General features: G+C 47.6%; 1 protein-coding gene across 1 annotated transcript; it reads left to right on the top strand.

Moving 5' to 3' along the window:
* Window positions 1–1522: 1522 nt before the first annotated feature.
* Cenps (centromere protein S) lies at window positions 1523–13954 on the top strand. The gene is made up of 5 exons (XM_034503353.2): window positions 1523–1679; window positions 7460–7583; window positions 8201–8234; window positions 11970–12036; window positions 13460–13954. Exons 1-5 carry the CDS (start codon window positions 1632–1634, stop codon window positions 13595–13597), a joined length of 411 nt encoding a protein of 136 aa, XP_034359244.1. The 5' UTR covers window positions 1523–1631; the 3' UTR covers window positions 13598–13954.
* Window positions 13955–15178: the final 1224 nt, after the last annotated feature.

Genomic DNA, 15178 nt, shown 5'->3' on the forward strand with positions numbered 1-15178 from the left:
TATTTGCCTGCCAAATCCCCCATCTGTGAACCCCTGTGCCTGAGCTATAAAAGCCTTGTCTCCCTCACACCCAATGCTGCCGACCTCTCAAACCCCACCTTAGGGGGCGGCAGCTCACGCACAAGAATAAAAGAGCTTGCTCTCATCGACTTGGCTGTGGAGATTTGGGTTGGTGGTCTTTCTCCTCCAGGCTTTGGGATTAACATAGAGTGGCAGACTGTAGCTGTGGAGCTGAGGTCCGTGCCAGCCAGCCTCTCTTCTCCATTTTCTTCCTTCGAAATTGACAGCCTGCCTGTCCTGGGGTTTCCTTTTAAACACTGATGCATCATCTTCAGGTTTCTGTTTGTGTCTGTTCTTGATTTTTTTTTTTTAATTAAGAAACAAGAACCTGGGCTGGAGAGATGGCTCAGAGGTTAAGAGCATTAACTGCTCGTCCAGAGGTCCTGAGTTCAATTCCCAGCAACCACATGGTGGCTCACAACCATCTGTAATGGAATCTGATATCTTCTAGTGTGTCAGAAGATAGCTACAATGTACTCACATACATAAAATAAATGAACCTTTAAAAAAAAAAAGAAACAAGAACCTGCTAGGCATGGTTATGCACGCCTTTAATCTCAGCACTTGGGAGGCAGAGGCAGACAGATTTCTGAGTTCGAGGCCAGCCTGGTCTACAGAGTGAGTTCCAGGACAGCCAGGGCTACACAGAGAAACGCTGTCTCGAAAAACCAAAAAAAAAAAAAAAAAAAATCACAGACAAGTGTGAACTACCAGGTGGGTACCATGAACCAAATCCAGGTCCTCTGCAAACAGCAGGTGGTATTATTGCTGAACCACCTCAGAGCCTCACGTTATATATCTTAACATAATGGAGAAATCAGTTAACCTTGATGTCAGACTTACTCCCTCATTCCTGGTAACATGAACCATTCACTCTGAAGGGATAGTATTTGAGCAATGATCTCAGTCTGATTTGGTGAAAGAACCATAAAAATCCATGGCTCTTCGCAAGACATCTGAGGTTGTGTGTGTGTGAACGGTTCACCATAGAAAGTACTGTTTTTAATAACTTACATTAACTAGCTATTGTGTGTATGGTTATGTGAGTGTGAGCACACAACGCAGGTCAGAAAACAACTTTCTGGAGTTAGTTCTCCTCTGTGGATTCTGGGGATCAAACTCAAGGCCCCAGGCTTGCAGGGCAAGATGCTTTGACCCACAAAGCCCTCTTGCCAGCCCAATTTTTTATCATTTGTTAATTGCGAGCTATACATTCTTGTGTTTTGGGGGGGGGGTTGGCTATTTTATTTTGTTTTGTTTTATTTATTTTATTATTTCGTTTTATTTTATTTTGAGGCAGGGTCTCACTATGTAGCCCTGTCTGGTGTTGAACTCACAGACATCCACCTACCCCATGACTCCTGAGTGCTGGGATTTAAAAGGGTGCGGGCCTTGAGACATCCTGGGGTCACACCAACGCTAGCAAGACTCTTCCGCGAGCCGTCGCCAGGGGGCGCGCGCGGGACAGGAAGGAGGCGCTTCGCGCTTTGACCCTCGGCGCCGCCCGTCGCAGAGGTAGAGCGGGAAAGTCGGACCCGATAGCAGCGCGCCTGCCGGGGCTGTCCGCAGTGATGGAGGAGGGAGAGGCCGAGGAGCAGCAGGAGTTCTCTCACCGGCAGGTACAAAATAAACGGGGTCCCAGCACGGGTAGGACGGCGAGTTCCTGGGAGAGGAAAAGGCCCCAAGTCGCTAGCCGGCCTCGGCGTGTACGCATGCGTCACTGGGCTGCCAGGCGGAGTGGGGTTCGCCTGCTTCCCCTCGGCTGTGCTCGGGTTTCCCTGCGCCGTGAGGGTCGGATGCGGGCGCTAGAGGGAGAAGAAGAGGAGGCGTGGAGAGCGTTTGCCCAGCATGTGGGAATCCGTGGGTTCGAGTCCCAGCACCGCACAGACTGGGCTTGCTGGTGAACGACGGTGACCCCAGCACGGGGCGGGGTTGCGTGGAAGCGAGGGGTTTGGGGTGGAGGCAGAGGCACGTTTAGGGTCATCTCCAGCGACATGCAGAGTTCGAGACCAACCAGGATTACAGGAGAGCCAGGTGGTGGCGGTGGCGCACGCCCTTAATCCCAGACGGAGGCAGGCGCATCTCTAAATTTGAGGTCAGTCTGGTCTACAAGTGAGTTCCAGGACAGCTAAGGCTACACTGAGAAACTCTGACTCGAAAAAAACAAAAACAAACAAACAAAAACAAAAGAGGCTGGGGATAGCGTGTGTGAGGGCCAGAGAGATGCAGGAGAAACACACAGACTGATTCAGAGGCTGAGGCAGGAGGATTATGCGTTTCAGATCAGTTAAGTACCTAGAGAGACCCTGTCTCAAGAGCAAGTGAGGGCAGTGAGTGCGGGCTCAGGCCTTTAATTTCAGGAGTCAAAGAAAGCAGATGTCTGTGAGCTTGAGGCTAGCCTGGTCTACATAGTGAGCCCTGTACATAAAGAGCAAGAGGATCTGAGCAGTTTACTAGGACCTGGGAAATGCTGCCTGTTCTATGCTGCAGAGCCCTGATTCAGCCCCTGGCAGGCTGCCCCGGAACCCACCGTCTGGCTTGGGTTGTGATTTTGGGTCCTCTAGTCAGTTTGCCGTGGCTCGAGTGCAGTTTTCCCCTTTGCAAAGTTGGAATAGTTCTGACTACTACTCAGGGTGGTGTCAGAGCCAATATTCAGTCTGATGAGTCAGACCTGCAGTCTCAGCTGGGAGTGATGTGAGCTGAGGGTTGGGAGTTGCTTCCTTGCGTATCCGAGTTCCAGCAGCTGACTGCCCTGCACTCTTATTTTAAGAAATCCCGACATTTAGAACCATTGCTGGAGCCGAGCCATGAACACCCAAGTGGCCATCATCTGTTTTCACTTGGCAGCTTGCTTTTATTTCTGTGGTTCTCAACCTGTGGGTAGCGACCCCAATTAGATATCCTGCCTATCTGATAATTATGGTTCAGAACGGTAGCAACGTAGTTATGAAGCAGCAATGAAATAATTTTGCGAAAAAAAATTTTGTTTCGGTTTATGTATGCAGGGGCCAGCCTCAGCATGGGGGGGGGGGTTCTTTTTTCTTCTTGGTTCTTCTTTGGGGGGGGTAAGACTTGGTCTTTCTAGATATTTAGGGTTGCTGTATAATAAAAGTTTACTTATCTACATTACTATGCTACTGTAGCTGACCTGCCTTCTGGCACTTAGCACCTCATCCCCAAACAGCAAAGGATTAAGTAAACAGCCTTTGTTCTATCTCAGCAGGAACTGCTGGGCTGTAACTTATGCCTGCTAGTCTGAGGTCGCAGGAAGAAAAAACACTTAGAGAAGTTATTATAGTTTATTACTAGGCGTAAAAAGTTTCCTATGAAAGCTATCTAAGGGGAAAATCAGAAAAGTCCTAAGTGGGGAAAAGGAAAAAATTCTAATTAAGGGAAAAGTTCTAAGGAAAAGAATTCTAGGCAGGAGAAAAGGAAAGGAAGGGACCACGACTACTATGACTACTACGACTACGACTTCTTTGTCTTTGTCTTCAGTACTTATACATCTTTCAGAGTACATGGTCACATGTTACAGAGTTTATCACAAGTTCACACCAAAAATCAAATCATAAATTGAAAAAGAAGTTTACAACAGAGAATGTTTACATGCATATCCATTAGGAGTAATTATCTGGTTAAACATCCATCACCTGTCTAGCTCCGCAGGTTCACTGAAGGTTTAAAACTATAAGAAATTAGTGAAGTTTTGTATAGACAAACCCAGGCAATATTTTCTCTTCTGTCCTAGCACCTATAATAAATCGTTAGTTCCCTTTTAGTGATCTTTGGTTAATTGTTTTACAGCCTCTTCAAATGTTTTCTGAGTAGGAGAAAGTCTGATTACTTACTAAGAACAATTAACTGATGACACTTGGGAGACTGGCAGAGTTCTCATTGCCGTTTTGACTATCAGAAAGGGACTTAATAGCAATCCCAGTATAAAAGAGCTTAATAATCATTGATATAATTTTAGGAATTCTTATAGGATCATCATTAAGATTTAAGAAGTTGCCGGGCGGTGGTGGCACACGCCTTTATTTAATCCCAGCACTTGGGAGGCAGAGGCAGGCGGATTTCTGAGTTCAAGGCCAGCCTGGTCTACAGAGTGAGTTCTAGGACAGCCCAGGCTACACAGAAAAATCCTGTCTCAAAAAACAAAAACAAACAAACAAACAAAGATTTAAGAAGTCATCTATTTGTCCATATAGAATCACCACAAGACAGTGCATCTTTGTGGATCTACAGAGATCTGCCCCAAAGGGGTGTGCTATTGCTTAGTGATTGTTACATATGTTTAATAATAATAGGAAAAGCATATTCATAGCAGGAATCTTTCCTAAAATAAGTCCCTTACAGCCTTGCTGAATAAGGGCTCACTTGTCGCAGATTATATAATAATCCAAGGCAAGCCATTTCAGGATGATCACCTGCTAGTTATTAGCTTGTCCCATTATGGCTCCAGACATATGTATTAAAATTAAGTAAAAGTGAAAACAATCTTAGTGCATAAGGAACTGAGTTAAAGGACGGCAGCCTCAGGAAGGCAGAGACCCACTGCTCATCTGCTCTCTTAGCAAGCACAGTTCTCAGGCTCTTATTTCAGTATTAGAGCCCAGACCCTCCTTAGGGAGTGGCTGAGCCATTCCAGCCTGAAGCAGGCTCGAGGTTCACATGAAGCCTAGCATGGCAGCACAGGCCTTTGATCCCAGATCCTGGGGGGCCAGGGGCAGGGGCATCGGCATTTCTCCATTCTGGGCCAGCCTGGTCTACAGAGTGAGTTCTGGGCCAGCCACTGTTACAGGGAGATCCTGTCTAAAAAATAAAATAAAAATCAAATGAGAACACAAGTCAAGTTCAGCATGGCCTATTTCAGCTTGTGTTCCTGCAGATGAGGAAGAGTCTGTTCTCTTACATCCTTCTGATAGGTTGTTACATTACACAGATTTCTTTAGTTGTTGAGATTTTTTTGTTTGTTTTTCTGAGATAGAGATTCTCTGTATAGTCCTGGATATGTTGGAACTCACTCTGTAGACCAGGCTGGCCTTGAACTCACAGAGATCGACCTGCCTCTGCCTCCCGAGTGCTGGGATTAAAGGCGGGCGCCACCACCAACCAGCGTTTTGTTGTTGTTGTTTTTAATATTCAATTCTTTTTTTTAAGATTTATTTTATGTATGTGAGTACACTGTTGCTGTCTTCAGACACACCAGAAGAGAGCATCAGATCTCATTACAGATGGTTGTGAGCCACGTGGTTGCTGGGAATTGAACTCAGGACCTCTGGAAGAACAGTCAGTGCTCTTAACTGCTGAGCCATCTCTCCAGCCCCCTTTTTTGTTGTTTTTGACACTGACAGTTTTGAAGAGTCCATTAAGAGCAAAGGTGTAATGGAAAGCATAGACTATGCTTAAGTTAAGTTATTATTGTTGTTATTATTATTATTATTCATTTTGGTGGGGCTGCTGTCAGGTCAACTTTCAAGGGTCAGTTGTTAGGCTGGCAGCAAGCTTCCACCATGACCCATCACACACACAATTTTTTTTTGACAGAGTCTTACTAGGTAGCTCTGGCTAGCCTGGAAATCACAGAGATTTCCACTGAAATACATAGCTGGGGCCTTTTTGTTTCTGTATTCTCAGCTCTTAGAGCAGAGCTTGGCTCTTAGTAGACAATAAATTCTTACTGATTAAATGAGGTTGGAAAGATGACTTTAAGGTTTGCATTTCGGCTCTGGTGTACCTCCCGAGGACCCCAGTGCCCACTCAGCCAGCATTCTTGACACATCAGGGCCAGAAAAAACTTCCCAGAGCCAAATGTGGTCAGAAAGATCTGTGTCCTGTTTTCCAACCCTACCTGAAAGAGTACCTTAAGGGTCTTCTCCCTCTGAGGTTGACGGTTTTGTCTTCTCTGCCAAAGGCCTTGTTTACCTTGCCTGATATCTGAGCAGGTGAGGGGATAAGGGACAGGTTCCTAGCTCATCTGCCTGGCCTCACCCAAACTGCTCTGCAGTCGACCCTCATCTGGCCTAACTAGTGCACGCCTGCTGGCGTCTTGAATTCAGGTGTCACCATGCCTGCCTCAGCTCTGTCTTCAGACATCATATAGTGCTGACCTCCAGACAGAGCAGTTGTGACTATGTGGGAGACCCTCCCTCAGGAGAGTGGGAGAGCCACTAGACCCTCACCCATCTCCACCTCCTACCCAACTGCATGTACTTGTGTGTTATCCTCCATGCTGGGTGAGGCCTTGCAGTCCTGTGGCTGCTTTGTAAATCCACCCAATAACTCGTTGGCTCTGCAGGTTGGACTTGGTGGAGTGCTCCTTTATTTGGCTGGTGCCCTGTAATGAAGGGGTTGTTTGTTTCTATCTCCCCGGGGAGGAGGGCACACTTGGTGGACAGACAGCAGGGATGCTGTTTGCCTGCCTGGAGCCTCTTCCTTTGTTCCCCTTTCTTGGTAGTCTTGGCCTAGGGTTTTTTGAGGTGTTTTTGTTTTTTGTTTTTTTTTCCTCAGTATTTAAAAGGATTTCTAGGGGCTGGAGAGATGGCTCAGTGGTTAAGAGCACTGACTGCTTTTCCAGAGATCCTGAGTTCAATTCCCAGCAAACACATGGTGGCTCACAACCATCTGTAATGGGATCTGATGCCTCCTTTTTGTGTGTCTGAGGACAGGACAGTGTATCACATACATAGAATAAATAAATCTTTAGGGGCGGGGTGGGGGATTCTGAGGACTAGGGATGGAACTCATGTGACTCAGAGGAAGTGTTTGCCTAGTGTGTGAGGCTCTAGTTTGATCCCCAGCACTTGCCAAAAGTAGGGATGGGCTGCCCCCTAGGGACAGGAAGGCCATTGAGGTGACTGATGACCCTCCAGATCAAAGGATGGTCAGGTGTCTTGTCATCAGTTTTGCTTGTTAGTGTCATGTCATCTGTGCACGGAGGGCTGAGGCTTCTGAGGACTTGGAACAGAGGGATGGGAGATTTCTGTCTTTGCTTAGCCACTTTGAGGCCACAAACTGCTTTCTCGTTGTATTCCTCAGAGGGGCCCCGTAATGAGCATGGCCTGAGCGGTAGCTGAGGCATGGGTAGCTGAGGGGGGGGGGGGCATAGCTGAGGCAGGGGTAGCTGAGGTGAGGGGTAGCTGAGGTAGGAGTAGGCAAGCGCTGGTGTCACATCTCCTCCTTGACTGTCACAGATGATCTTTATGTGACCTAAATCATAACCATTAGCTGAAAGTCACTTTTCCCAAGTCACACTCCAGAGAGTGTCATTAACTGATTAGTACACTGAAGTGTCACTCAGTGGAGAGCCCAGCAGGAAGTGGGCCCAGCAGCCCTTGGTCTTAATCTTAAGATGTGCGAGCTCTCATTGTAGCCCCTCAGGACTTTGGTTTCCCTGCAGAGGCTGAAGGCAGCAGTTCACTACACGGTCGGCTGTCTCTGTCAGGAGGTGGCGCTGGACAAACAGGTGCACTTCAGCAAACAGACCATTGCGGCCATCTCCGAGGTGACTTTTCGACAGTGCGGTACGAGGCCAATGACTTTTTCTGTGGGATTTGCCTGGTGCCAGTGTGGTGGGGGCTGAGGTCTCTCTCTCTCTCTCTCTCTCTCTCTCTCTCTCTCTCTCTCTCTCTCTCTCACACACACACACACACACACACACACACACACACACATATACACACACACAGGGCTCCTGCCACCCCTAGCCCATGGCCACAGTCTCCCTGGTCACCTCATGCTGTACGATTTGGATGCTGTGTGGGAAGGACTTTTAGGTGGTGGCAACACCAGACATCACCTTGTTTATACTGCCCTTGTGGCTGGGACACTGTTTCCATGCTTTCTTTCCCTAGGGTGTGTGACAGCTGAACCCCTGGGTAGGCGCTTGCTTTGCTTGAGAGGAAGGTGGTGTCCTCACAAGTTATAACTTGGAGCAGAATTTAAAGGATGGTCCCTAGGGACCAAAGGGGTCCTCACAGTCAGGATAAGGCTTGAAAGAAGAGTAAGGGAGGGGGAGTGCTGGGAAGGACAAGGAGGGGTCCATGATCTTAAAAATCTGGTACTGTGCTGACTAGAAGCCAAGGCTGCACTCCTGAAGAAGATACGCCAGCTAAAATCTATTTTTTTCCCTCTCTTTCAGAAAATTTTGCCAAAGACCTTGAAATGTTTGCCAGGTGGGTAGAGAGGCTGTGTGATCTGAGGTCCGCTGACATCAGTGTCCGCATCTGGTGGTGTATTTTGGGGTTCCTGTTTTCTGGGGGGTTGTGTCTGATCATGATGCTGCAAGGAATTAACATCTGCTCGGAACACGTCACTTCAGACCAGCTTGGTATTTCTGAGTTTTTTCCGGTCTCCAAGTTACCCAGCTCCCACTGACAGAGAATTGCATCCCCAGGACTCTGCCTGTGTGTGGCTGCCTGTTTTAAAAAGCTTTTCTTAGGACGGTTTGATTGTTCAGGGTCTGGGAGCTCTGGGGTCGGTCCCTCCCTGGAAGGGGCTGCTTTGTGCAGCAGCCCTGATTACTTGCAGGTGTACAGAGAATGACAGGCTGGGGCTTTCTTCCGTATTTGCCTTGAGAAAGACACTCTTCCTGGGAAGTGGGGGAGGCGTGCTTCCAGCTGGAGGAGCCTGAGCTCTTATAGATGATTTATGTCCTCTCTTCAATTAGCACCTCAGGTAATTGGAAATGATTGCTTTTCTGCAGCCGTTGGCAAGACTGAGGCCCTTGCCCTCCGCAGCGCCCGGCCTCACCTCATGGTGGCCCTCTGCATTGTGGTTTTGGGATGGATATCTTCAGTGCAATACAGTAGTGTATTCTCGGGCTCTAAACCTTCCCCATCTGTATTGATATCCGTCCCTAACAACTGCTCAGCATCCTCATGGTAGCCAGGAGGGATAAGGCGGGGTTGTGGGATGCTTATAGCTCTCTCAGCTGCCGCTTATTTGTGCCCAACCCTCAGTCCCACGAAGATCTACGGCTGCCGTCACTTCCCTCTCTGGGTTAGCTGTGGAAGTCAATGAACTTTTTATTTTTAAAGCATACTTTTGTGTAGTTCCAGCAGGAAGCTGGGCGTGGTGGGGACATGCCTGCAATCTTGGTGCTTGTGAAGCTGAGGCAGGAGGATCACAACTTCAAGATTGGTCTGGGATACATAGTGAAGTTTTGCCAGTAAATAAATAAATATCCAGAAACTGGGAGTGGAGAGGTTGCCAAGTGGTTAGAGCACTCCTCCTTGCAGACCACCTGAGTTCAGCTGCCCAAGACTCCAATTCCCAGGGATCCAACACCCTCTCTGACTTCCTCAGGCACTAGACACAAGTGTGCTTCAGAGGCATACATACAACACACACACACACAAATAAAATTAAAAAAAAATGGAAACTGAGTTTGTGTGGTTCAGTGACAGACCTATGGGCAGCATGAAAGATGTGACAGCCTTGGGTTAATGCCCAGCACTCAAATAAACAATGGGGCCAATAGAAGAAATAGTTACTGTGCTAACATGTAAGCTTCCAGATACACTGGGTTGTTGGCTCTGGAGTTGGGGGTAGGCATGTGGGGATTGAACCTGGGTCCTTGTATATGGCAGTCATGTGTCCCACCATTGAGCTACAGAGCCCGTGTCATCCGTCCCAGTTCTCTCTCCTTCCTTTACAATCGGAAACTAGCTCTCACTAAAATACTCAGTAGTCCTGTGTGATCCTTCTGCCTCAGCCTCCCAAGTAACTGTTTTCCAAATCTGCCTTGGCCTCGGCTTCCTGAGAGCTCGAGCTGGGGCTGGGGAGGGGGTTCGAGGAGGCCCCAGTACCAATTTCAAGTGTGATTATTTTATTTTTTTGAGGGAGGTATTGGGAAAGTGAGTTTGGGGTAGTTCCTTGCTGTATAGCCTCTGCTTCCTGAGTGCTGGGATTACAAGCCTGGGTCACTGTGCCCCTCCCTGGTACAGTGGTGCTAGTCTCAGTGGAAGATTTCCATGCCTAGCTTGGTCCTGAAGCTCTTCCCCAAGGCTGAGGTACAGATGGCTCTTTAGATCTTCTCTGGTACCCCTCCCCAAGGACCTGGCAGGACAAAGACCATCCTTTAAAGGGAATCTGTTTCCTCTGACAGCTCCTTGCAGGTCCTCACTGCAGACTCTAATTCTTACTGTGAAAAAGCTACATAGGCCAACAAGAGGACCAAAGCCCAGGCCAGCCTGGGCTGTGTAACAAAATCCCTCTCAAAGGAAAAAGCGTAGCCTTCAAGGGAGACAGGGCAGGTGGATCTCCCTGAGAACTAATGCGAGTTCCAGGTTAACTCGGGCTGTCTTAAAAAAAAAAACTTCCTTTGTCTGAATTTTGTATTTGATTTCATGATATTCCAGTTCACTTTCATAACAGTATTTTGAAGTTTATCATTGAACAAAATTGGTATTCGCAAGGTCACCTTTGTTCATTCGGACTTTGGTTTCTCACAAGCTCTTCACCGCCTCAAGTCAACCGTGAGGTAGCTTTTGTGGGATGGGCCATAGCTTGGTGGCGGAAAGCTTGTCCCATTGCCAGTACCGCTAAATAATGGTTTTTGTAGCTTGGTGTGGCAGTGTAATCAGTGTTTATAACACCATTCCTATGGGAAAATATACATACATTCCAGATCAGCCCACTGTAAACTGTGGGACTCTCTCCCAGTCTAAACTGTGAATTTAATATTTAGCATGGGCATCTCCAGTGTTTTTTTATTTATTAGTTTTTAATTTACTTATTCGGGGTTATGGTTAGGGTCTCATGTGCTCCATGCTGGCCTCAAACACGACTGTATCTGAAACTGACTTCCCAATTGCTGGGATCACAGGTGCCCCACCACGCCTGGTTTGTACATTGCTGGAGATTGAACCCAGTGCCTCCTGTAGGCTAAGAAAGCGCTCGTCCAGCTGAGCCTGCAGCCTACACCCCTTAGCCTGAGTAGGTTGGTTTTTTAAAGTTACTTTATTTGTTTGTTTAATTTTTGGTTTTTCAAGACAAGGCTTCTCTGTGTAGCCTTGGCTGTCTTAGAACTAGTTCTGGAGACCAGGATGGCCTCAACTCATAGATCTGCCTGACTCTGTCTCCTGGGTGCTGAGATTAAAGGTGTGCACCACCACCTGGCTTTTGAAATAGTTTTAAAATTTGAATCTGTTTTATTTTCTGAGACAAGGTCTTACTGTATAGCCCTGACTGGCCTGGACCTCACTGTGTAAGTCAGACTGGCCTACTCAGAAATTCACCTGCCTCTGCCTCTGAAATGTTGGATCAGAGGCATATATTACCACACTCAGCTTTTCAATCTTTTATTAAGAATGTTATATGATAACTCAGGTTAAAAACATTAATTGCTCTTGCCGAGGACCCACATTCAATTCCCAGCACCCACATGGTGGCTCACAACCATCTGTAACTCCAGTTCTAGAGGGTCTGACGACCTCCATGGGCACTGCATGCACCTGGTGCCTGTACGTGCATGCAAGCAGAATGCTCACACACAGTCTACTGAACAGTCCTTCCACGTTCTGGGGAGTAGGTTGGCAGAGTTGGGGCTTGACTGGGGGGGGGGGGTCTGCTATTCACAGCAATGGCTGGTGTGCCAAGTCCCTGTTCCTGCAGCTAGGATGGCCAGGACATTAAAATCTGGCACAGATTCTGAACATTGGCTGAAAGGCAGAGGGCATCTACCTTGCTGTTGCCCAGTGGGCAGCTGGGCTTCGCTGTCCTCTGTAGGGCAGGTGTCTTGGCTTGTCACCTCTCTCATTTTGTTGGGGTTGCTGCCTGATGCTTTCAGTCTGCAGAGATGGGCCGCTTAGGCACCTTTGCTCACCGGAAGCTTGACCATGAACTTTTATATTTCAACCAAACTTTAATACCAAATGTTTTGTGACTTGCTTCTGCCCTTTCTGCAGACACGCAAAAAGAAGCACAATTACTACTGAAGACGTGAAGCTCTTAGCGAGGCGGAGTAATTCACTGGTAAGAGATGAATTTCTTTCCTCACTCCCATGCCCCACCGGAATACATTATTCCCAATTAATCACTCGAAGGCTCGTGGTTATTCCTCAGGGCACCTTGCATTAAAAACTAGAGATGGTTGGACCGTTCAGACCTGCCTGTAATTTATGCTTCTCCTTTCATTATGATGGATCTTGCAAAGCCAATTTGAAATTTACTAATCAGCTCTCTCTGGATTCCATAATTTACCTTTTTTATATGTCAAAACTTTGGTCCCATGATTCATTTACAGTATGATGTCACAGATTAGTCATGGGTTAGTCTCTGGGGATGGCTTCCTTGTGGTACCAAAAATATCTTTACCCCAGAGCTAGGGATTGAATTTAGGGCCTTATGCATGTCAGACAAGTGGTATGCCACTGGCTATGTGTCCACCCATTCATCTGCTTCTTGTTTGTAAGGCTTTTTATTTTATTTTATGTGTATGAATGTTGGCCTGCGTGTATACATGTATACCATATGCCTGCGTGTATACATGTATACCATATGCCTGCGTGTATGCATGTATACCATATGCCTGCGTGTATACATGTATACCATATGCCTGCGTGTATACATGTATACCATATGCCTGCGTGTATACATGTATACCATATGCCTGCGTGTATACATGTATACCATATGCCTGCGTGTATACATGTATACCATATGCCTGCGTGTATACATGTATACCATATGCCTGCGTGTATACATGTATACCATATGCCTGCGTGTATACATGTATACCATATGCCTGCGTGTATACATGTATACCATATGCTTGCCTGGTGCCCTTGGGAGTCAGAAAATGGTCTCAGATACCCTGGAACTGGAGTTAACAGGTAGTCAAGAGCCATGGTGTTGAGTGTTGGGAATCAGACCTGGGTCCTCTGCAAGAGCAATCAGTACTGTTAACCACTGAGCCATCTCTCCAGCTCCATTTCTTGTTTTGAGACAGGGTCATGCTGAATTTTACAGGCTAGCCTTGAACTTGACTTTTAGATGAGGTAGGCTGTGAACATGAGATCCTCCTCCTGTGTCACCATCCCAGAACCCCGGATTACAGGTGTGCCCCCCAGGCAGGCCACACCCTCAGGTCTGATGGGCCGGGGTGGATGGAAGTCCGAAAGGCTGGTTATGCAACATCTTAAGAGTCATTTTCTAGGTGAAGACACTTGACACTTTGAGGTGCGAGGGTCACCTGGCTGTGGCTGTCAGCAGATCTGTGTGATCTCCCCTCCACAAGAACAGGGATTTGAGTCTGTACTGTCTGTCTCCATTTCCCGGATAGTTGGTGCTCAATAGATGGCTTTAGTCAGTGAATCCCCACCAGTTCTTTTGGAATATTGGAGAAGGTGTACGTTAAAGACTTAAATATAGTTTTACTTTTTGTATATATACACAGCTAAAATACATTACAGAGAAGAATGAAGAGATTGCTCAGCTTAACCTGGAACGAAAGGCCAAGAAGAAAAGAAAGTCAGACGACGAAAACAGGAACTCTAGGGAGCCCGATGCTGAAGAGCTCAGTGGGGAAAGTTGAGTCGCTTGGAAAGGAGACCTTCAGCGGGAGCAGTGCCGCCGCCGAGGGAGGGCAGTCTGAAGGGATAAATACAGACGTTTGAAAGAAAGATCCCAAGTGGGTGGGCAGCTTCTCATGCTGCCTATTTTAAGTTATTCTCGGCAGAAGCTTAAAAGAGCTGGGAATTCCTGCAAAGCCACGCCCATGCTTTACCGGGCACTGGAGAGGCTTGGGCACAGGTGGCACTGTGACTTAGTGACTGGTAGAATGGGTTAGCAGTCAGATGTGCTAGCTGTTGAGGGTGAGTTTAGTCCTTCACTGTTTATTTTCCAGGCCAAATGCAGGTCTCTGAAGGGTGAATAAAGCTTTGTTCACTGAGCTCTGGTTGCTATGGTTTCAGGCTCTCAGCCTCCCCATCACCAGTGACAAGTGGTCTTTGGGAATGAAATTTCTCGCTCTTCAGAGGTGACTTCAGAAGCAGTTTTATGTGACTTCTCTAGCAATCCTGTAATTAAGCCTTGACTCTCCCGAGGAGAAGTTTGCTTGAAGGGAAGTCTGGAGTGTCCCAAGGGCCCTGTCCTACTGTCCCTGTGTCCCGAAGGCTGTAAGGTGTTCAGGGCCTGCTCTCTTTCCCTTATGGAGTGGTAGGGGTACAGAGGGATCGCTGGACCAGCAGGATAGCTCATAGGGCAGAGGCACTTGCAAAGCCTGATGACCTGGAAGAGAAGACCTCTGGGAGCTCTCTGAGAGGGAGTCTCCTGGAAGCAGCCGACTTTCAGTTGCTTTGTTTCAGTCTTGAGCCTCCCTTGAATCTTGGATCTCTAGTGTCTGAGATGGGTTTTTCAGGTCTGTCTGGCTACGAGGGAGGGGGTCTGTCCCTCATATCCTCACCATTCTGAACCTAGGACCTGTGAGGAACCAGGAGGTGGCCCAGGACTTTGTCACTGTCTTGGGAAGGAAGTGGGCTATCAGCTGGTCAAGTCCAGGTTTCTCAGGAAGTGACTGTAACCTACACAAAGAAGGCATCCCTTACACTTGGCCAGTCTACTTGCACTCCTAAATTTTCAAAAACAGGATCTATGACTGGGGGAGGGGCATGTGTGCGCTACAGGGGCATTGTGGGTCAGAGGTCAAGTTTGTTAAGCACCAGTGTGTTCTTAGACTTTCCCGTTATGTGGGTTCCAGGGAGGAGTTCCAGGTCAGCAGGCTTGTGTTGCAAGTGCTGTGCTCGGTGAGCCGTCTTCCTGGCCTAGTGTCTGTCTATCTGTGTTCTAAAGAAATGTGCAAAGTGTTTGCTGACCTGGGCAGTTTGGAAAGCCCTAGACCAAGAACTCTGCTAGTGTCCGTGTCACTGAGACGCTGAGGACAGTGTGGGTATCACTGAGATGCAAAAGGCCCTTGGTCCCTTCTCTGCATCCGCATCAGTACTTCAGTGAGTCAAAGGTCTGGCTGAAGAAGGTCTGGCCCTGGAGCAGAGGGCAGTCTGGGACACACTCTTGGTTCATCCTTGCTCATGACCTGGTGAACACCGGTGCTGCCCTGTGTCCCTGGTCTTCATTGAACCTGGTTTCTTTGCTCCTGACAGATTTAGACATACTTGTT

The sequence above is a fragment of the Arvicanthis niloticus genome, chromosome 5 (genome assembly GCF_011762505.2).
Source record: "Arvicanthis niloticus isolate mArvNil1 chromosome 5, mArvNil1.pat.X, whole genome shotgun sequence".
Lineage (NCBI taxonomy): Eukaryota > Metazoa > Chordata > Mammalia > Rodentia > Muridae > Arvicanthis > Arvicanthis niloticus.